At 42.8% G+C, this 22,421-nt stretch overlaps 2 protein-coding genes across 7 annotated transcripts in view; one reads left to right on the top strand and one right to left on the bottom strand.

Annotated features, from left to right (window-relative positions):
- The window catches only part of ACAD10 (acyl-CoA dehydrogenase family member 10), a 30,028-nt gene extending 29,641 nt beyond the window's left edge, over positions 1 to 387 (bottom strand). For 2 of the 5 annotated variants that reach the window (XM_073312271.1, XM_073312270.1), the window contains exon 1: positions 121 to 233. The gene's annotated coding sequence lies outside the window, so the exon portion shown is untranslated. Of the gene's footprint in view, positions 1 to 120 lie in introns of all 5 variants that reach the window. The other 3 variants (XM_073312268.1, XM_073312273.1, XM_073312272.1) reach the window with 3 other exon arrangements.
- On the top strand, positions 272 to 21,807 carry BRAP (BRCA1 associated protein). Of its 2 annotated transcripts, XM_073312277.1 has the most exons (13): positions 298 to 464; positions 1,665 to 1,826; positions 2,671 to 2,875; positions 3,790 to 3,979; positions 5,614 to 5,727; positions 6,645 to 6,793; positions 11,382 to 11,457; positions 12,045 to 12,183; positions 12,697 to 12,806; positions 14,211 to 14,300; positions 16,310 to 16,413; positions 16,522 to 16,570; positions 18,386 to 18,487. In XM_073312277.1, the coding sequence occupies exons 1-13, from the start codon at positions 383 to 385 to the stop codon at positions 18,401 to 18,403; spliced, it is 1,488 nt and encodes a 495-aa protein (XP_073168378.1). In that variant the 5' UTR covers positions 298 to 382; the 3' UTR covers positions 18,404 to 18,487. The 2 variants fall into 2 exon arrangements, with proteins under 2 accessions (XP_073168379.1, XP_073168378.1); XM_073312278.1 differs by lacking the exon at positions 16,522 to 16,570 and having other exon boundaries at positions 272 to 464; positions 18,386 to 21,807.
- The last annotated feature ends 614 nt before the right edge of the window (positions 21,808 to 22,421 follow it).

The following is a 22,421-nucleotide window of genomic DNA, read 5'->3' as shown; positions in this document are numbered from 1 at the left end:
CCCCACAAAGCCCAGCCGTGTCCCCCCAAGGCCCCCCCTGTGCCCCCCACAAAGCCCAGCCTCCCCAGACCCATCTCCAGCCCGCCCACCTCCGCCCCTAGGCCCCAGGGGAGTTAGTACCACAACGGCTGGTGACCTCTGACCTTCAGCGAAACGAGGCTGCGGCCCCAGCGGGGGGGAGCCCTCTCCTAGCAACAACACCCGTCGGTATAGGGCATTGAATCTCACGTGACCAGGGCTCCCTGCGCAGCGCCTGCGTGACCCCGGCGGGTCAGAGGGCAAAGGTCTCGGGGGCGGAAGCGAGCGGCTCACAATCCCCGGCGTTGTGCTGGGGCCGGCCCGTTCCCGCTCGGGCCCCGCCGGCCCGGGATCCCCGGCCCCTATGAGCGTGTCACTCGTTGTGATCCGACTGGAGCTGGCCGAGCAGTCCCCGCTGCCCGCCGGCTTCCCCTACAGCGCGGCCGGTGAGCCCCGGGGAGGGGGTGCCGGGGCGGCGGGGCAGAGAAGAGGGGCGCGGGGCGCTGAGTCGGGCGTGGCGGGGTCTCCCTCCGCTGGGGCTGGCGAGTCGCTCCTCCCCCCGACGGTCTGATCTAAGGGGGTTGGCGGGAAGGTGACCCCCCGATGGAGCTGGGGGAGCAGGGTATCCTCTTCCCCCCCGCCTCGTGCAAGGGTAGGGGGCCGGTGGGGGAGGGGGAGCAAGCTGTCTCCCCCCCCCCCGAGCAAGGGCTGGGGGCTAGTGTCTATGTGTGGGAGGGGAGCAGAATTTTCTGTACCTCGTTCTGTGCAGTGGAAGGGGACTGATGGGAGGGGGATCAGGGTGTCTGTCTCCTTCTGGGCGGGCGGGGGGGGGTGCTGGGGGAGAAGGGTGCCTGTCCGCAGATCTCTGAAGGGGGTTGGGGTGTGAAAGCAGGTGCCCCCCTGCCCTTTGAAGGAGAAGGGTTAACATTTTTTGGGTTTTTTTTTAAGCTTTCACTTTGTTTTGCAGTTTCTAAAAGAAAACAACTTTGCTCTGGGCAAACTAAAACTTGTGGCAGCAGCAAATGGCGGGGGGGTGTCCCCTCGTCAATGGCTCTGAGACTAAACACTTAGTACGGTTATTAAAAGTGTTTTCCAAAGTGCATTGGGGTATAGGTAGATAAATGCAGTCAAATTTGACAGGAGTGGCTAAAAAGGGACCACTCTCCTGTATAAAGGATAATAAATCAAGACTCTCTTTGTTACCAGATAAAGACCCTATGAAATCTGACCTGGCGATAGCTGCCACTGATATATATGCAGTGATGGTGCTCGTATGACTCCTCAGAGTTGGTTAAGTGCACTGTTTGGAGGGATGATTAACTTGTCCTAATATCTAACTACATTTTGCCCTTTTTTAGCTTCACATCTGTTTAATATAAAATAGAGAGATAAATTATTTTAAAGAGTGACCGACCACACTTTTGTTTTTGAGGAAATAAAATATATTCTCGGAACGGTGCTCTTCTGTTTCATGTTTTTGCTGGCCAGAAGAAGGAATAAAAGCAGTTTCAAGAATTAATGTAATAAGCTAGTAATGGCCTAATTGCTGTTGTTACGCAGGTCTGTTCTGCCCTTGCTTGAGTAGAGTTGTTTGTTTCTGCTTCTGGGTAGCTATTCCAATGACATTAATCATTGTTTCTACTTAGCCACTGAAATGTCTGATGAGGAAATCAAAGAAAAATCACTAGCTTCAGCCAGAGCCTGTCTAGAAGAAAAGGCACCTATGGAAAAAGCAGCAATTATTCACCAGCATATTGGTCGCAGAGAGATGACAGATATGATCATAGAGACCATAAAGTCCAATCCAGGTACCCATTCCAAAAGTTTGAAAAGGGAGGTTTTGGTCCTGTTAATTTCTCTGGTACATTTGTATGGCTATGCTACAATTTGTTGCATAAATTGTCTCTTAGAAGTATTTAAAATTGGGCTGATTTTCCAAAGTGCTGGGCATGCAGGAGTGGCCATCGACCAAAATCTATTGTGTTACAAATGTAAGGGCAAGAAAATGCCAGCTTTTTTTAAGAATTTTTTTGGGGAGTGGATAGGCGAATCTATTTCGTCCGGCAAAGCACTACCCAGCAGGGACAGCCACTTGCCAGTAAACGCAAAGCATACGCTCGTTTGTGTGCGTGCCCATCAGAGTACCCTATCGTGATTAGCAGGCAGATTTCAAAACTCTCTCAATTGTTTAATGTAAAATTCTATAGCTTCTGGAAAACTAACTTCAGAATGGAGAGAAAATTCAAAACTAGGTGATATTAAATTCTGTAGCCAAACAAATCCCAAGGAAAATTGTCCTGACGACATTGTTTGTTTTCATATTTAATTCAATAAAATCTGTTTTTTAACTGTAGAAAAGTAGGTGTGCTGCAGAACTTAGTATGGCACCTTTCAGAGCTTGTCTAGCTGGCTTCACAGCACCCCGGGGCCTTGCCAATAGCTCTCTAATGCTGTGGATTAAAGATGCTTAGTAGCTATGTTGATGTTTATTGTATGTCCAGACCCCATAGTTTAGAAGTGTCTTTAATTCTGTTTTGAAAGGGAATTATTTGACTTAATAGCTGGCTCTGTTGTACATCAAGATGACAATTAAAGTGCAATTGATGTTTCTGACGTGTGGTGTGTAATCTGAAAGCTTTTGATTTGTAAAAGATGAGACAAAAGCTGCAATGGAAGGAAGAAAATCTTCAGAGGCTTCATCTGTTGACGATAAAAGTAAACGTGATGGTCAAACTAAAGAATGTGTTGAGGCTGCTCCAGACTCTCCATCTAAGCAACTTCCTGACCAGATTTCCTTCTTCAGTGGGAATCCATCAGTTGAAATAGTTCATGGTATTATGCACCTGTACAAAACAAAGTAAGAACATGGTTAACTAATTATAGACTTAGTGGGAACAGTGCCATAGAATTATACTGCAATCCAGAAGAGTGAGTCAGTAACCACTGGGACTGCTGCTCCTTGGGCTGGCAGAGCAGTGGCACACTGGCAGTGCGATATATTGGCACCCAGAAAGGGTTACAGTGCCACCTGAATTGTATAGCTGCATTAATGGCAGAACCTGAAGCAGGTCCAGGCCTTCCAGCCATGGGTAAAGTCACTTTTGAGTGCATGCTTGTGCCAGGGTTAGAAGCAATGAGATAAGTAAAAATAGTGGCTGCAGACAGACTGGTTTTGAGAGGACTCTGTTGAAGGATATCCCTGCATTCAAATTCCTACAGCAGAAATAGGGAGAGAACCTGCACTTTCAAAATGTGTTTTGTTTTTTTTTTATTATTTTTATGGTAGCACAATTCTATACCTTGGGGAGCTGAATGAGAATGTCAGTCTCCGATATTCATTGTGAAAGTTACCGGGACACAATGACATGTTGTATGCATACTCCATTTTTAGTGATAACCGTGGCTCACTTGTTCTAGGAATATTTTGAGCATTTGTGGTTTGCAAGTTCCAACTACTTTTCTAGAACTACAGATGTCACTTTGAAGGGGATGATCTGTCTCTTCCAGTGCTGCACATATCTTCAGCAAATGGTTCATGACAAAATTTATATGGGCATTTTTAGATTTGTTACCACAACCTTTTGTTAAATCTTAAATGCTTGCAAATATGTAAAGAGCTTTGAGGTTGGTGTTTAAAATAATGTTAATAGCTAACCATTTGAATTATGAAGCATCAAGTTTTCTTTTGTCTTCTATGTAAAATGGCATTGTCTTATAATAGGATGTCTAATTTGACCTCAGTTTAAGACCGTCTAATTATTGTCTTATTAGTAAGATGACCTCCTTAAAAGAAGATGTAAGGCGCAGCGCCATGCTATGTATTCTCACAGTCCCTGCTACAATGACCAGTCATGACCTTATGAAGTTTGTGGCCTCATTCTATGAAGTAATTGAACATATGAAAATCATCAGAGATTCCACTCCAAACCAGTATATGGTGCTGATAAAGTTTAGTACACAGGTAAAACCTAAGATATTAGACTCCTTTGCCATAGGTACGGTTTTAGAAATGTCTTGCATACTGCTTTATAGATACTATTTGAAGGTGCTATCCAACCTCAGTGGTCTGCTGTGTTATCTGAGATCACACACCTTATCCTCTTGCTGTGTAAAGCGAAATGTCTTTCTCAATCTTTCCTTAAAGCAACACTGAGCCTGGTAGGCCTGCAGCTTGAATGGCTGTTATGAAAGCAAGTGCCTCTCTATCCTACTTCATACTTTCTCACAGCAGACGGGGTGTTGAAATCTAGAACATACTGCTCTCTGGTGCTTCAGAAATGGCTGTGCTTGTAGTAAATAGACAAGGATGGAAGAAAAGTACAACATGCCTATAAACATACTCTGATATCTTCATGAGCGCATAGTGCAGAGCAGAAAGAGCTTGATCAGTGTGGCGTCATTAGTTTGAATAGAAATTAAGGATTGAGAGGACCCATTACCTATTTAGTCCACTGTTCTGAGGAGAGTGGGGCATTTGTCAAGATCAGCAGGACAACTAAACGTACTTTGTGTAAATAAGCTTCCTTTCTCTCAAACTTGGGTGAGGTGGACTAGATGACTGAATACTGTAGTTCTCATCCATGGGGTTCTCACAAGGCTAAAATTCCTATATGTGTTGTGTACATGTTGTATATGCACCCAGAACTGCAGAGAAACCCACTCAATATCAACTTGCTTTGTTTGCACTAGACATTTTCCAAGCAATCTTGCACTAATTCAGCAGAACTGTCTAGAGTCAATTGACTTGGCAACTTCTCATCTGTCTATCAAAAATTGCTGATTTCTGCTCCAGTAGGACCTCAAAGGCAATTGCTGCATGCAGCAAAAGGCCATTTGAATTACACTATATCATTATTTGTTTTGTGGAGCTCTGTGGCTTTTATATATGAAGCAACTTGAAACAATGACATGGACAGACTGGAATCACTTCATATTTTACCATTAAAGCACTGGGGGGGCAAGGAAGAGCTAATGCCCTGAAATCTAGCTCACTTCACTTGATGGTAGGATCCTTACTGGAATATCCGAGCATGTTAAAATGTTGCACTGAGTGTGAGGCTTCCTAATCGTTCTGAGGCAGGTAAAGTTTTGGGCCTGATGTCTGTGAGTGCCTCTTTCTAAGTCGTCCTCTATTATTGGTGGCTCAACAAATATCTGAGCTGCTCATAAGTTAAATGGATTCTCTCCAGTTAAATTATATGCCATCCTTTTCACCTACATGAATGTGAATGTTTTTGAATAGGGCCCTCTGCAGCAATCCTTTTACTCCAAGTTTTTGCAGAGAGACAATATTTGCTTTCCACCCGTGCTGAAATTGCTGACTAGGAACAAAACTGATGCTAAAGAGAGATTGGCTATCGCTGTTGAATATTAAGATCATAATAGCTGATCTCATTGTGCACTTCAGTTCTTCCTGCCAATTCAACTAGAAAACTATTCTGCTGAAACCAGTGTGGAAATGAAGGGATCCTGACTAGCAGGAGAGCTCAAGAGATTAACCTATGAAATGGCTTTCTTTTTGGTAATATCCTAGTACTTGGAAAAGTCTCATTTGCCTTACTCCTTGTCAACTGGCTTCCTTTGGTTTGTGCATAGGCTGATGCTGACAGCTTTTATATGGCATGCAACGGTCGACAGTTCAACTCCATAGAAGAAGACGTGTGCCAGCTGGTGTATGTGGAGAGGGCTGAAGTCTTCAAATCAGAAGATGTAAGTTTTTGTTTTTGTTTTTTTTTTCTTTTGCTGATATTTTACAAGTGGTTTAATAGGATTATCTGGGAGTGGGCATGGCAGGCCTGTCTGTGGGGCTGGAGGATACTTAACTGCTGCAACCCCAACTCTGCCTTTGATTGTTGCAGTACTTCCATAGGGGAGAATGACTTATTCTCTGACCTGATGGGGCTTAGCCCTAATAAGTGATCACTGAAAATTCTCCAGGTCCAAATTCCTCACTCTTGTAGTAGATCTTAGTGATTCCCGAAATCTGAATTGGGCATGGTGCAGATACATTTACCATATCATGTCTGTGTTTTTGAGAGACAGTTGTATGTTCTGAATCAGTAATGTCGGGGCTAGAATAGCTAAGCAAAGCATTTCCCCCAAACAAATGGATTATTTTCCTTTCAGATTTATCAGCTGGTATCTTAACACACAGTAATTCTTCACCCTTATCCTTGCAACACCTCTGTGTCATGGAATACGTTTTAATGTGATCCCTATGGGGAAGCTAAAGCAGAGCAATTAAGTGACTTGAGCAGGGTCACAGAGACTGTACCAGAGCTGGGAATAGAACCCATGAGGCCTGGCTCCTAGTCATGTCTCTGACATAGCTCGTCTCAGATGTTTAGGAAAAATCACTGAAATGTTTTGCCATGCATACAGTTGAGTATTAGTTGTGCACTGTCAATGGTTAGACCAATAATCAAAATAGCTAACGAGGTTAGCCACTGTTGTGGTTGAATTTTCTGTCTGCATTTAAACTTACTGGAACATTAAACAATCCATTTACTCCCTAGCCCCCACAGTTACGAAGCAGTAGGGTAAGAAGTTGTGTAGCTAAACGTATGTGACTTACCTATAGCATATGGCGTGAGCAGCAATAAGCTTGTGTTCCTCTTCCTGTGAAGGGAGCCAGCCTTCCTGTAATGGATCTGACGGAGCTGCCAAAGTGCACGGTGTGTTTGGAAAGAATGGATGAGTCTGTGAACGGGATCCTTACCACGGTGTGTAACCACAGCTTTCATAGCCAGTGTCTGCAGCGCTGGGAAGACACCACGTAAGTGGCTTTTTATTCCCCTGATTCAAAGCAGTGTGTTTAAGGTGTGGTGAAGCTTTTCCTTGTCCACATTGACAGGACCAGCTCTGTGTCTCTACTGCAGGGATGGGAGCTGCTCCAAGCCCTAGTGATCTTTGCCTTCCCTGTTAGGAGGCACAGAAGATACATCTCCTAGACAAGGATAGTTGGATAAAGCTCCCTCTGGCTCTTCATGGCCATGAGCTATTTGCAGAGCAACACGAAGAATTTTAAAATGCTGTAGGATAGAGATGTCAGTTTTCACTGTTTCCGACACAGAAACCCCATCGTCTGTCCAGTCTTGCACAGCTCAGCTTCTCCTTATCTACATTTAGTCAGTGTCCTCTCCAGTGGCTGTGTGGGAAGGGTAGTGCAATAGGTGTTTGTCTCAGATGTTTCCAAAGCGACACAAAGACTCTGCTCTGATGCATTTTCAATATAACTTCGACATTACAATAATGACAAAGAATTGGGCCTGATAGCTAGAGTAGACTGTGTCCAAGGGGAGATCTTAGCTGTAGTGCTAAGCAAAGCAGAAGGGAAGGGATCAAAAGCCAATAAGGTTACTTGGCAAATGGGAAACAGGAGGCTGCTTCAGTCAGAGCACAGCAAGAAAAAACGTGGCCTAGACTGAGACCAAGGGGATATGGGCTCATGTTTCTAGCCAGGGAGCACAGGATCAAGCTTCAGATTCAGCCTGATCCCTTGCATGCAGCGCTGCTAGCTGCCATCACCATTTCATTACAACTCCTCCTGGGTTTTTCCAGAGGCATTGTATTTTAACTAAAGTTGTACCCAGCTGCCTGTACCTGACCCCCTTACTCAAAAGTTTTTAGAAACAAAAAGGGGGGGCGGGGGAGTAGGACCTATGTATAGAAGCACAAAATCCTGGTCTGAATCTTGGCCTCTCCCTTGCTTCTCAATCCAGTGGAGGCTGAGTGTGCTGAAGCTGTGATATGCCTAGGCGGTAATCTGGAGGGAGTCAGCCTTGTATTGCTTTACAGTGACCTCTGCTGGAGTAGCATTAGCTAGGCTTTGCAAGGAATCTTGCAACAGAAACTACATGGAAAGTGCAATATAAATTTCCACTAAAGAGTGAAGTAGTGTGTAACTGCCATTTAACGTTACAAATGTGTTGCTGAAGCATTCAAGAGATCTTATCCTTAAAACTTGTGTATTCTTGCCTTTAATTACTTAACTTTAATCCTTTAGAGTATTTTTGCTCTTATTAGTTCTACGCATTCCATTTAGATAGTGCAGTCAGATTTGAACATGTCTGAGTCCTTCAAAGAATCTCCCAATGAGAACAAAGTCCTTTTATCTATCATACATATTTTGCATTCCTCTTGGTAATTAGTTGCCATTTGTTGCAGTAACTTGGATTGCCTGATATGTTACAGAAAACTAAATACCAGAACCGACCTCAAATTCTTTATTGCTTTCCTGTCTATAGTGGCGTCGTTCCTTTATTGTTACAGTTAACATTTCACTGTATACCCTCTTTTGCATGCCATGTTTCAGCAGAGCTAATTGTTCTTGTCCCAAAGTAAACTTCTCACAAAATGTCAGCAGGACTGAATTAATAACTTGTCCATAAAAATAGCTTGGTGCCTCATAAATCAAAAACAGTTTAAATTTAAAGAAATTAGATTTTGCCAGTGACTGACTAATCCAGATCCCTCCCAGCTCATTTTTAACCAAAAACTGGCACAATATCAAAGCTTAAAACGTGTATTGCACAAGGCTACATCTCCTCGCTAAAATTAAATCTCTTGCATGACAATTTTTTTCTGATTATGTTGTTTTGCTAGACTAGAATATCTTCAGTAGTGCAGATTTGCAGCATCCTCCCATGAGAATGTGTAACACTCCACAGGATCCTGTTGCAGATAGTAAGGAAATCTGGGCTCTGTCTTCTCAAACTGAGAACATCTAAGTAACAAGGAAGTGGCTGTAGAAAGAAGGGTGGCTTTTTCTTTCCTTTGAATGAAAACTCTACATCTAACTACCCAGATGATTCTGACACAGCCCACCAACCAGGAGTTTGCTCCTCACTGTCTATCTGCACAGCTCTTACTTCTCACAAGAGCCAAATACGTGACACAGACCCAAATCAAGATGCATTAAGAATGAAACAGGAAATGTGAGATGGATAATGATCGAGGGGGTAGCCCCACTCATGGTGAGCAAAGGGGCTAGTCTTGTTTTTTCTGGTTTCAGAGTAGCAGCCATGTTAGTCTGTATCCGCAAAAAGAAAAGGAGTACTTGTGGCACCTTAGAGACTAACCAATTTATTTGAGCATAAGCTTTCATGAGCTACAGCTCACTTCATCGGATGCATTCAGTGGAAAATACAGTGGGGAGATTTATATACACAGAGAACATGAAACAATGGGTGTTACCATCCAGACCACACCACACGATCCATTGTCGACAGCCAAGCTCTACGATACAACTGCATTTGCTCCAACCCCTCAGACAAACACCTACAAGATCTCTATCAAGCATTCTTACAACTACAATACCCACCTGCTGAAGTGAAGAAACAGATTGACAGAGCCAGAAGAGTACCCAGAAGTTACCTACTACAGGACAAGCCCAACAAAGAAAATAACAGAATGTCACTAGCCATCACCTTCAGTCCCCAACTAAAACCTCTCCAACACATTATCGAGGATCTACAACCTATGCTGAAGGACGACCCATCACTCTCACAGATCTTGGGAGACAGGCTAGTCCTTGCCTACAGACAGCCTCCCAACCTGAAGCAAATACTCCCCAGCAACCACACAACGGAACCACTAACCCAGGAACCTATCCTTGCAACAAAGCCCATTGCCAACTGTGTCCATATATCTATTCAGGGGACACCATCACAGGACCTAATCACATCAGCCACACTATCAGAGGCTCCAGAGGAACAGCCGTGTTAGTCTGTATTCGCAAAAAGAAAAGGAGTACTTGTGGCACCTTAGAGACTAACCAATTTATTTGAGCATGAGCTTTCGTGAGCTACAGCTCACTTCATCAGATGTTTACCGTGGAAACTGCAGCAGACTTTATATACACACAGAAATCATGAAACAATACCTCCTCCCACCCCACTGTCCTGCTGGTAATAGCTTATCTAAAGTGATCAACAGGTGGGCCATTTCCAGCACAAATCCTGGATTTGTGCTGGAAATGGCCCACCTGTTGATCACTTTAGATAAGCTATTACCAGCAGGACAGTGGGGTGGGAGGAGGTATTGTTTCATGATTTCTGTGTGTATATAAAGTCTGCTGCAGTTTCCACGGTAAACATCTGATGAAGTGAGCTGTAGCTCACGAAAGCTCATGCTCAAATAAATTGGTTAGTCTCTAAGGTGCCACAAGTACTCCTTTTCTTTTTATCAGAGGCTCGTTCACCTGCACATCTACCAATGTGATATATGCCATCATGTGCCAGCAATGCCCCTCTGCCATGTACATTGGTCAAACTGGACAGTCTCTATGTAAAAGAATAAATGGACAGAAATCAGACGTCAAGAATTATAACATTCAAAAACCAGTCGGAGAACACTTCGATCTCTTTGGTCACTTGATTACAGACCTAAAAGTTGCAATTCTTCAACAAAAAAAACTTCAAAAACAGACTCCAAGGAGAGACTGCTGAATTGGAATTAATTTGCAAACTGGATACAATTAACTTAGGCTTGAATAAAGACTGGGAGTGGATGTGTCATTACACAAAGTAACACTATTTCCCCTCCTACTGTTCTTGTAAACTGCTGGAAATGGCCCACCTTGATTATCCCTACAAAAGGTTTTTTCTTCCTCTTCTCCTCCCCCCCGCTCTCCTGCTGGTAATAGCTCACCTTAAGTGATCACTCTTGTTACAGTGTGTATGGTAACACCCATTGTTTCATGTTCTCTGTGTATATAAATCTCCCCACTGTATTTTCCACTGAATGCATCCGATGAAGTGAGCTGTAGCTTACGAAAGCTTATGCTCAAATACATTTGTTAGTCTCTAAGGTGCCACAAGTCCTCCTTTTCTTCTAAGATCAAAATCATCAAGGTGGTCAATTGAAGGAAGTAATAATTGAGGCTGTCCAAAATAATCAGATAGTTCACTATACAGAAGAGTTTTACTGGGTCCTTTTTCTTTTAATGTTGAGGACAAGTAATGTTTCATGACATCAGTTGACTTGCATTGCATTCTCCATGGAAAAGACTGGGTGCATTGACAATCTTGTCTCCCGGCTTTATCCCAGCTGTTCAATTCCTGGATCACAGTTAAAACTAAGATTATTGCAAGATACTTCATCTGGTTTAAGAAATGGCATTCATCAGTTTTACAGGAATAAATAGTGAGAGAACAGCTGGTTTGTGTAGGAGGAAGGCAAATTTTGGGTTAAACTAGTGAGGAAAAAGCTGAAAGACGGGCTGGGGTGGGGAGTGTCCCACAAAACCCTAGGATGTAACCTCTGCCTTAAGCTTCCTGGATATGGTCAGTTTCTCCCCATCTCAGCACTAACCATCGGGTTCCGTGTATCTAACTATATCTGCTTGATTGTTATGGTTATAGGTGTCCTGTCTGCAGGTACTGCCAAACACCTGAGCCAGTGGAAGAGAATAAATGCTTTGAGTGTGGAGTTCAAGAAGTAAGTAGGTGGGGTGGGAGATGAGTGAGATTTATTAGTTTTGATCCCACTGGTGCTTTTTGTTGTTTTAGTTTCCTAAACCCCTAATGCCCGGGGCTGCTGGGTTGGCCCATCTTTCTTCTGGCTAGATTAGTGCACCCATTTTCCATTGGGGTCAGCCCACTGGGAGGGGATACTGTCCCGCAAAAAAGATGTCCTGCTGTGTGAAAAACCTTCCCGGGACCTTTGAGAAGCGTAGGAGATGTTCAGAGCTTGCTTTCAGGGTTCTTTTGGGATGCCTTACTTTGGGAAGGTCACTCTTTGGGCTGCCCTTGCATCTGGTGCACTGAGACTTCTTTCAGTAGACTTATACTGTACTTCTGCGGTCTTGCCTTTAGTCTTCACGGTGTTTCACAACAAGCAAACCCTGTGCCTTGCCTAGGAAGGTGACTGGAAATACAAGCAGCCATGCATGCTGTCAGTGGAGGATGCTAGCAATTGTCCTTGCCGGATGCTTTCTCAAGCCTCTAAAACCACACAAGCACCTTTTTCACATTAACAAATTTTACTCTTATACATGTGCAAAATCTCTCTCCTTCTGTTGACAGAACCTTTGGATTTGTTTGATATGTGGGCACATTGGATGCGGTCGTTACGTGAGCCGGCACGCTTACAAACACTTTGAGGAGACTCAGCACACTTATGCAATGCAGTTAACCAATCACAGAGTTTGGGACTATGCTGGAGGTAAACCTCTTCCTTCTGCTCTTAACGGTAACCTTGCTTGCTTGGACATAGTTCTCAGAATCTTTCTGCAGTGGCATTTTTAACACCGTCCTAGTAATAAAGTTAACATGAAGATTGGAAGGGAGTTTTTGCAGTGTTAATGTCCCATCTTCTGGGACCATCTGTTTTCTCTAGTAAAGCCATTCCAGATGCTTCAGTGGGAGGCCATAAACCCATAATGCCACGAGACCACCCTGTAGCATTGGTGGAATGGAGAGGCCTGTCTCCTGATCAAGTTGTCCTGAAGCATGACTGAGCTTTTGTAACTATCTTAGCTAGTGTCAATGCAGATTCTATTAAACATGGAATACATTAAGTAATTACTAACCTCTTTGCCTCAGTATTACTCTGTGGCATCAAGCTGCATGATTAACTGTGCTGTGTAAAGTATTTCCCAGCGTTCCAGTCAAGTTATAACACCTGGGTTTTCTCAAATTGAAACTACCCTTGGTTTGGTTGCTTTTCTCTCTTTAGATAATTATGTCCATCGACTGGTTGCAAGTAAAACTGATGGGAAGATAGTTCAGTATGAGTGTGAGGGGGATTTGTGTCAGGATGAAAAAATCGATTCCTTACAGTTAGAGGTAAATATTTAGCTTTCTTCAGATACAACTTTGTGCTGCTATATGTAAACATGCATCAACTCTAAATGTGACTAAAAATGGCATATGGTTTACTGCTTTTTACTCCTTTTGGCTCTGCAGAGCCAACAGCGAAGAGTTAGCTGGATTCTGTTCCTTTCTGTGCATCATCAACCGAAAGGTCTTAAAGTTCAGTCAGTTACACCTGTGCAAACTCAATAAAGTTGCAGAGGTGTTACTGATGGCCCATTCTTGCCAGTGGAACCTTCCTTACTGGTGATGATACAAGAGAAGGGAAGACTCCTGGTTTGACTTCAGGAACCCAGGTGAGTTTGTGGGCAGACAGAAGTAAGCTAAGCATGCTTGATCTAGAATCTAAGTTCTAGGATCCCATGGTGACATTATTTTCAGTGCAAAACCTTACTTGATGGCTAAATCACTATAACCTTATTTTTTCTGAGAACTTGAATTCTGCCATCTTAATTGGCCTTGGGTTCAAATTCAGCATACAAACCATCAACAGAACTTAACGTAGGATTTTTAAATGAACACTTTGCTGGTAGAGCAAACTAGATCAAACATTTGTAGAAAGAATTTACTTGACTAGCTATTTGGAGTGTCTACTGAAAATGTTTAAGGGCTTTGTCTTCCTGCTTAAACCTGCATTAAAGTCCTAATCTGGTGTCTGTTAGTGTGCAGCTAAACAAATTACCATATTTTCCCAAATCCTCATTATAAATTTACTAGAAGATCAAACTGGAAAAGATGGGATGTAAAGCAATAAGTCCTTATTTTAAACACAAAAATAGCATTGGTAATGAGCATTCCTGGTCAGAAGAAAGCACAAAATACTGAGGATAGTTATCCACAGCTGAAGATCCATTCTTTCTCCCAAGGTGCAGATCACATGAGATTTGCACCAAATCCCTCTTCTTAAGGATTTTAGAAGCCTGTACAGTTGTAGAGTAAAACCACCTGAAAATGGAAAACAACTGACTGACTCAGAGATCCTTCAGTAGCTCAAATGCAGATAGCAGGTGTGATTGGTAACTTCATGTTCTCGTTGAAGGTAAAAGCTGAAGGGGACTTACCCCTTTTCCTAGGGTGCTTGTATTGTCCTTTCCCCTCATTATAAATCACTTACTATTGTGACGCTAGCAATGGCCCATTTAAAACTCACAGGGGGAACCCCACGAGCATGCAGTAAAGATTTTGCAGTTAATTTTTTTTTTTCCATTGTCTGTGCACTGCATCTGCAGTTCGTCCCCTTCTGTGAAAAGTTTAGAGCGTTGCTTCTACACAGTGTAATCGTATTAGATTTCTGAAGCCCTTTGGGTTTATTGGCATCTGCGAAATGGTGGTAACCTGCCCTAATTATTTACCTTTGCATCTCTTGTATGATTGTAGTACTCATATTTGCTTACAAGCCAGCTGGAATCTCAGCGCATCTACTGGGAAAACAAGATTGTCCGAATAGAAAAGGATACAGCTGAAGAAGTAAGCTTTTTTTCCTTCCCTAGTCTTGTTAATTGAACACTTGGCCTGATTCTCAATGTGCTGAACACCCCCAGATCCCATTGGCTGTAATGGGAGTTGTGGTTGCTCAGCACTTCTGAAAATCCGGCCATTACTGTGCAGTTTTAGTGTCAGGGAATTACGCTGCCATATGAAGGAGAGCTCCTTTTCTTCTTTAGAGGGAAATTAGCACCGAGATCCCTCCCCTGTCTTGTGCACCGACTCAGAAAATTGCTGATGAGCTGTGCAGAAGGAGGCAAATCATCACCCAGATTGAAGCCTGACTTAAATTTGGTGACTTTGAAATCTGTGGAACTAGTGGAAATGTTAGGAAGCTCTGAAATGAAAATCTTGGAAATGTCACTCTATGCTACACTAGCCCTCCCTAGTCTTTTGTGACATTAACCTGCTCCACTGAAGAAAGCCAAAATAATCTCTGCTCCGCACATCCCCAGAAAGATGTGTGTGTTTAAAGTTCTATGATTTGTGGAGTGTTCTATGGGCAGGACTGATCCAAAATGTCTTGGGCAGAAAGGTACAGAGAAGCTTTAGTGAAATTGGAGAACATAAAAAATATCCATAATCTGTGCAGATCCGATTGGTGTTTGTGCTTTAAGTGAATCAAAGCTCTTGGATAAATCCTCAACTGAACCTTGTCTGCATGCTGTATAAGATTACATAAACTTTGTGGCTTCCAATTAATCATGCACTGTATCTGCAGTTAAGCCACTCCATAAACATATAAAGAATTCATTTAAAATTAGCTACGGGTAGTGGGTCCCGAAAACTTGATTTTCAATAAGAAATGGCTGAAGAACCTCATCTGTGTGTCTGTAAAAGAAAGTTTTATAGTTAAAATCCTCTTTGAAATAGCTGCAAACACAGTAGATACAACTCTAGTTTTAAACTAAAATCACTAGGACATGTATTCTGAAGACTGCTTCTTATTCTAAAGATCCCTGTAATTGGTCCTGGAACTCTGTCCTTATAAGGGCCTTTTGAATTAACTGTACAAAATATTCCACTATCCACTGGCAAGTGTGCCTCCCAAAATTAACCAGAAGTTGCATAAACATTAAACTATAAGTCTGGAAAGCATAAAACCTGACCTGCTTTCACAGTGGCTCCATTGAAATCAGTGTGTGTGTGTGTGGTGGCTTTTAAACTTGTCAAGGCTGCTGCTTCAAAAAAGCAGTGTCCGTTTCAGTCCATGTTGCCAGTATGTGAAAGGTTTTTTTATTAGATATTGAATGACATCTCTCTTTCCCCTCTTTGAGCCATCATTTGTTCACTGGGTTAGGATACAAAGACATTCCTTGTTTGTTTTTGTGTTTTTTCATATGTCATATTTAGTCCACAGATCACGTATTGGAGCATGGCTCTCTTTAAGCGAAGCAATGGTGCCTAGTTGTATGCTACATTGGAACAGGACGCATACCCGGACATACCCAACTTTTTTCGTTTGCATTATGCATGACTGAGAGAAAATGTCAATAGGTCACTGTCGTATGACAGAGGTCTGCTGCTGCTTAGTAAATACTGAAGTGGAACCAGCATCTGAGTGTGAATTGCTAAACTAACTCTCTCTCTCAATTTAAACTTCAGAAAAAGAAGGCAGCAATTTAGGGCTTTGCTGCAGGCTTATTTAGTGTCCACTAAGGTCTTCTCCACCCCATCTTTACAAGCTTAGTTGCACTTCTCAACAAGCAGATTCCATAACAATTGTCCTCTTGTCAGTGTTTCTGTTAATTCTTCTTTTTTTGGCAAGCAGCATTTATAGGGATTTCTTTCTTTCTTTCTTTCTTTCTTTCTTTCTTTCTTTTTTTTAAGGGTGGGGGGAGGATTTTTTTCTGCTGCTTTCAATCTTTTGAACAGTTGCTCACCTGGTTCAGTAATTGGTCAAAGTCTAGAAAATGCTTCAGAAAACATGACTGTCATAATGAAAGTGCACAGGACTTTGACCTGTTTGAAATGTCTGTTTGTTTTTACAGATTAACAACATGAAGACTAAATTTAAAGAGACCATTGAGAAATGTGATAATTTGGAGCACAGGCTGAACAACTTACTTAAAGAGAAACAATCTGTGGAACGGAAGTATGTGTCTCTAAAAGTAGATTTTTAACAAGTCGTCTAGCTCTTTTTTTTATACACACTACTTTAAGACTCAAATTGGATCTGACTTTTTAAAACCCTCTTCATCAGGTTCTCAGGACTTCTTGAATATAAATATTTAATACCCTCAACTGGTGTGGTAAGGACCCTGACTTTAAAAATCCAATGTCCCACCTCTGTGGGTGTCTTACATATTTAAAATGGCTGTAGCATGGAATGCAGCTTTTGAGCTTCTGCTCTTTCCACATAGTTTGCTTGGTTAGTGTTCATTAAATCTTTCTCCTTCCATGCCCACTCAGAAGTGGAAGCCAGTCAGCTGTGTAGTCAGAAGGAATACAACCTGCAAAGAAAGGAAAGCAGCTGGAAGGAGGCATTCCCCATGAATAAAACAAACTTGGAAGCATCTAAATTTAAAGATGCCTAACATAGTGTGTGTCTTTGTAACAATCCCTAGCGCTCTGGTACAGTACCTGTTCTCCATGGTGCTTTACACACTTTCCTGGAAGTTCGGCAAGCGTTATCCCTGGTATACACACTGATTACATTAGGGCACAAAGGTGGTGACTATCCCATGATCATCCAGAAAATCGGTAGTAAAACTGAAGTCTGCTCCAGCCACTGTACCATACTGCGAATGGAACATGTGTTTATAGGCAAATGGATGACACAACATTGCCAGTAAACTACAGGCTGGATTGAAAAACCTGTGTGATAAGGGATGACTGTTAACCTGTGAAGGTTCTATTGTCCTTCCACACCGTAGCTTGTTGTCCTTGTATCTTGGTGGTACCAGCTGATTCTTCCATCTAGCCAATGTCTAGATCTCAGTTTTAACCCAAAAGAGTATTTTCCTGCCATGAGAAATCAAGGGCAAGGAATCCTGACACATTAATCCTCCTGCTGCTTCACTATTCAATATTGTCATTAATCACTTAGATAATGGCATGGAGAGTATGCTTATAAAATTTGCAGATGACCTCAAGCTGGGAGGGGTTGCAAGCACTTCAAGGGACAGGATTAGCATTCAAAATGATCTTGATAAATTGGAGAATTGGTCTGAAATCAGCAAGATGAAATTCAATTAAAAACAAGTGCAAAGTGCTTCACTTAAGAAGGAAGACTCAAATCCACAGCTACAAAATGGGGAATAACTGGCTAGTTGGTAGCACTGCTGACAAGGATGTGGGGGTGATAGTAGATCACAGATGGAATGAGAGGCAGGAATGTGATGCAGCTGCGAAAAAAACGAATATCATTCTGGAGTGTATTAACAAGAGTGCCAGATGTAAGACATGGGAGGCAATTGCCCTGTTCCACTCAGTACTGATGAGGGACCCTCAGCTGGCACTGTGTCCGGTTTTGGGCACCGCACTTTAGGAAAGATGTGGACAAATTGGAAAGCGTCCGGAGGAGAGCAACAAAAATGAGAAAAGGTTTAGAAAGCCCGACCTGTGAGGAAAGGTTAAACAAACAGCACGTTTAGTTGTGAGAAAAGACAGAAGGGGGACCTGATTTCTGTGTCTTCAAATCTGTTAAGGGCTGTTATAAAGAGGACAGTGATCAATTGTTTTCTGTGTCCACTGAGTGTAGGACAAGTAATGGGCTTCATTTGTAGCAAGAGAGATTTTGGTTAGATAGTAAGAAGAAACTTTCTAACTCTAAGGGTAATTAAGCTCTAGAACAGGCTTCCAAGGGAGGTTGTGGAAACCCCATCACTGGAGGTTTTTAAGAACAGTTTGGACAAACACCTGTCAGGGATGGTTTAGGTTTACTTGGTCTTGCCTCAGCACAGGGGGCTGGACTTGACCTATTGGGGTCTCTTCCAGCCTTACACTTCTGTGATTCTATAAACTTTGTCTGACTTAACCCCCCGATAGCTTAACTCCTCTGATAATTAGGCCACTGTGGCTGCAATGTCTCATTTGCTTTTTCCTTCTTGTCTGTTGTGTGTAAGGTGCGTTCAGCTGAATAACAAGGTGGCCAAACTCTCCAATGAGCTAAAGGAGGAACAGGAAATGAACAAATGTTTGCGAGCAAATCAGGCCTTGCTGCAAAACAAACTAAAGGAGGAAGAGAAGGTTCTAAAGGAAACTTGTGAGCAGAAGGACCTGCAGATCACAGAGATACAGGAGCAGCTGCGGGATGTCATGTTCTACTTAGAAACACAACAGAAAATCAACCACCTCCCAGCTGAGACCAGGCAGGAAATTCAGGAAGGACAGATCAACATTGCGGTGGCATCTTCTGCAAGCTCGCCAGCGGGGGGCACAGGAAAGCCTCCTTCTAGGAGAGGCCGTAGCAAAAGGGGCAAGTGAGGATTGGGACAAGTGGATCACAGCAATCAGCCCCACTTCTGAATGATGAGGCACAAGTGTCGGGACTCAAGCTGAATGTTACATTCAACACTAAATACCAAGTCCAAATAAGGCTCAGCTAGAAGTTGTTTTCAGAGCTTTTCATAAAGCTGGCTGCCAGCTAATGGGGAATCTACAGTATTTAAAAGCATTTCACTGCATTAGTTAGCTAATGATAGGCAGATTTTAATCACCATTTTGCCTTCCTGTCTTATCTAAGTCCCACTTCATACATTATTTTCTCATTGGAGATTGTGTTCAGTTTTAGCCATGTCTGAACATAAAACAAATCTTCGATCCCCTTAAAAGGACATGACTGGGTATTTCGGCCCAAAGTTTTAAAGGGGGGTGGTTGTTTTTTTTAAAGCCTCTTCCTACTAACCAAGATCAGAAATGCTCATTAAATAAAAACTTTTAATTGAAAACCTGATTCAGTCCCCATCCCACTTAGCGCGTGGAACCTAAACCCTGCAGCATTGTGCTAGCACAGAATTAGGATAGGAATAGGGGAGTTAGCGTGGACAATGACATGGAGTGAAGTGTGTAATAATCATAAACCATGTTAATGGTGTTGAGAATTAATGCAATACTCATTGCTGTAAGGGAGTCCATCTTAAACACCTTTTGAAGGTGGTCTGGTGCAGTGCTAACTGCTTTAAAGTTCAAGGGATTGTGGAATGTGTATGCTATGGAAATAATTGAACATAATTATTTATGTGCAGTGTTGTTGTAGCCGTGTTGGTCCCAGGTTATTAGAGAGACAAAGTGGGGGAGGTAATATCTTTTATTGGACCAACTTCTGTTGGGGAGAGACACAAGCTTTTGAGCTTACGCGGAGTTTTCCTCAGGTCTTGGTAAGCTTGAAGGCTTGTCTCACCAACAGAAGTTAATCCAATGAAAGACATTACCTCACCCACCTTGTCTCCATAATTATTTATAAGCATTCCTACTAATTAAAAGGAACCGTATACACAAAGACTGCTACCTGTTGCAGACTAACATTGTTACACTGTTCTGCTCTCTGAAGCGTACTTCTCGGACTAAGATGCATTAGACATTTGCCTTCTGCATATTTAAGTTGTGCCCGTGCGAGGTATCTGCATACTCTCGAGTGCTGTCCGCAGAGTGAGGCGGGAATGATGTGTGTAGTGTGAAAACCACACGTTCACTTTCCTCTCTCTGAATCCGTCACCTTTCAGATATGGCCGTAATACTCTTGGCTTTCACGCTAGTCACTAGCTTGTTACCATTCCAGGTTGCCACGCGCTTGAGGAACTGCTCATACTCCGTGTGCAGTCTGCACAGCCAGCTGCCGGGATAATGTATGTAACATCTTCACGCTGGGTGCATCTGCTGGACCCAGTTCCTGTGGTAGCTGAACACATAAGCCCAGGTCCTGAAAGTTAGTTAGGCTGCTGACTTGCACTGATTTCAATGGAAGTTAGGAGCCCAAATAGCTTTCAGGATCTGGAACTCAGGGCCTCCCTTATTTTCCTTTAACACCCCTCTTGCTTTTCCAGTGGAGAGGTAGAGACTGAAGCCACCCATTCCGCTTGCCCTACAGCCATCTGTGGGCATGCAGCCTTCTTGAGGAAACTCTCTGGTTCAAATCTGGCTTTGTCCTAGAACACATGATAAACTGGGTACTTTACAGTGTCTCCCTTAAATGAAGGCCTGAAGGTGTCGGATGACATGTGCTGAGCATTTTAAAGGATGCAGACTTACCCTTTCTTACAAATGTGTGGGAGATCTTGTGACTGTGTCCTCTCCATTGGATAAGCTGTTCAACATTCAACTGCAGCGGTTTCCTCAATTTAGGCTGAAACCAATGCACCTGCAGCTGTGACTTACCCAGTTGCTCAGCAGAACCAACAAGTGAAAGTAGCATTAGTTACAGGAGCCAGGCCCAAAGGAGCAAGGCTAGAATTGCATTGCATTAAATCTGCTTCTTGCCTTAACCCATTGGCTGGCTTAATTTTAGGAAGGTTACATTTTCTTACATTTAAAATACACAACTTTTGTTCATGCACCGAATGCATCCAATTCTTTGCTTTGTAGACTTGCCCTCAGCTGCTGAAGCATGACTGTACGTGAACTTTTTTTTTAGGCTGTAGATTGTACAACTGGGCTTCTGGCTCCTGTAAAATATTCTAAAGAATTAGAAATGTTCACCATAGTTTGCTCTCCTATAGAAACTCTATTTTATTTAAAATATATTTTTACACCAGCTGGGATACTTTACCTTTTGCTGAAAGCTTGCTGTGTGTAGAACACTGTATCCTAGAATTCCTCTTCAGAAAATGAGACCTACAATTAAAAGTGTACAGTATTTTTGTTTTGTATCTGATCACACTGTTGAGGGCGAAATCTCTAATTAAGGAAGACGGGCTTGGGGGGGGGGAGACTAAAACCAGAGCAAAAGGAGAACTGTGAAACAAAATGGGTGTCGGAGGTAAAGCTGTCAAAGAAATGGCGTTAGTAAAGTAAAAGATAAGAAACTCAGCTTAATTCCAGCCTGTCATTAGTATCTGAGAGCTATTCGGGGCCTATGTGAAATGAGTTGATATTACTGGTTAGGTATCTATATCAGACAATCACCTCTCTGCAAATCTAAGCTGCAAGGCCAGCGGTTGAATTAATACCTCCCTAGTGGATATGGGGGCTAAACTACTCTCTGTCCTAACCATGTTTCATCAAGCTGCATGCGTGCTGGCAGGGCAATGAGAGGGGGGAGCTTGCAGGTTACTGTTCCCTCTGTACCTCTGCTGTCGCTAACGAGGCCTTCTGTCCTGAGCTGTCGCTTCTGTCCCCCAGCAGCACCTTTCACAGGCACCTTGGTCATTTTGAGGTAGTTTTCCAAGTGTTTGCACAGACTGAGATCGGCATTTGTAAAGGGGTAGATTAGAATCCCTCTTATTTACATTGTAACAGTTGTGTGAGACAGCCCTTGGTGTCGTTCTTACTAAGACTGACACTTTCCTGTACCATCTGAAACCAAGGATATTAAAAGTGCTGAAACTTGGGTGAATAGTCTCTCTCTGCATTTGTGGGAAATGTAACTATGTGGGGGTGTCCAGCTAATGTATGAGGAAAAGATCTTTTAAGGCCGCCTAAAGGAGATGAATGAATTTCAGAGGGGAAGAGAATCCCCTAATCAGTTTATTTTCCTCACTAATTTAACCTGGAACAAGAGTCCAGATTTATCCCATTCAGCTTTCTCTGCCTTTACAAGAATTGTTTGTTGTAGCCAGAGGTGGTGATACTCATTAGGATAATTGTTTGTTTGTCACAGTTACTGGCCTAACCGCCCCTTCCTGGCCTCTTATAGTGCTTCACACTGCCCACCCCGCCCCATCATCTCTAGGGTGGAATCATGCAGATTTCCCACACTCAGACTCGGCTGCAGTCCTCAAGTACTATGGGTGATTACCTCAACAGGCCTGCAGTTCATTTCCTGCTGGCACCTATGACTAGTATCTAGTAACCAGAAACTCTTTAAAGCAAAATATTTATTTAGAACCAAAGAAATTCAGTGGAAATAGGTCTTAAAACTATAAGCATGTGTAACTGCCTCAAAGCTTACCAGCCCCTGGAAAGTGCTTCAGACATTTTTGCAAGGCCTGTGTGTCTGGTTCC

The sequence above is a fragment of the Lepidochelys kempii genome, chromosome 15 (genome assembly GCF_965140265.1).
Source record: "Lepidochelys kempii isolate rLepKem1 chromosome 15, rLepKem1.hap2, whole genome shotgun sequence".
Taxonomy (NCBI): Eukaryota; Metazoa; Chordata; order Testudines; family Cheloniidae; genus Lepidochelys; species Lepidochelys kempii.
The sequence above is the reverse complement of the archived record's forward strand: the minus strand, read 5'-3'. Positions and strand labels throughout refer to the sequence as shown.

Bases quoted from the DNA above. Each gene is read 5' to 3' on its own strand.
- BRAP (XM_073312278.1), top strand. From the start codon at position 383: ATGAGCGTGTCACTCGTTGTGATCCGACTGGAGCTGGCCGAGCAGTCC. The intron at 5,728-6,644 runs GTAAGTTTTTGT...CTTCCTGTGAAG, and splicing joins AAGTCTTCAAATCAGAAGAT to GGAGCCAGCCTTCCTGTAAT. The intron at 12,807-14,210 runs GTAAATATTTAG...GTATGATTGTAG, and splicing joins TCGATTCCTTACAGTTAGAG to TACTCATATTTGCTTACAAG.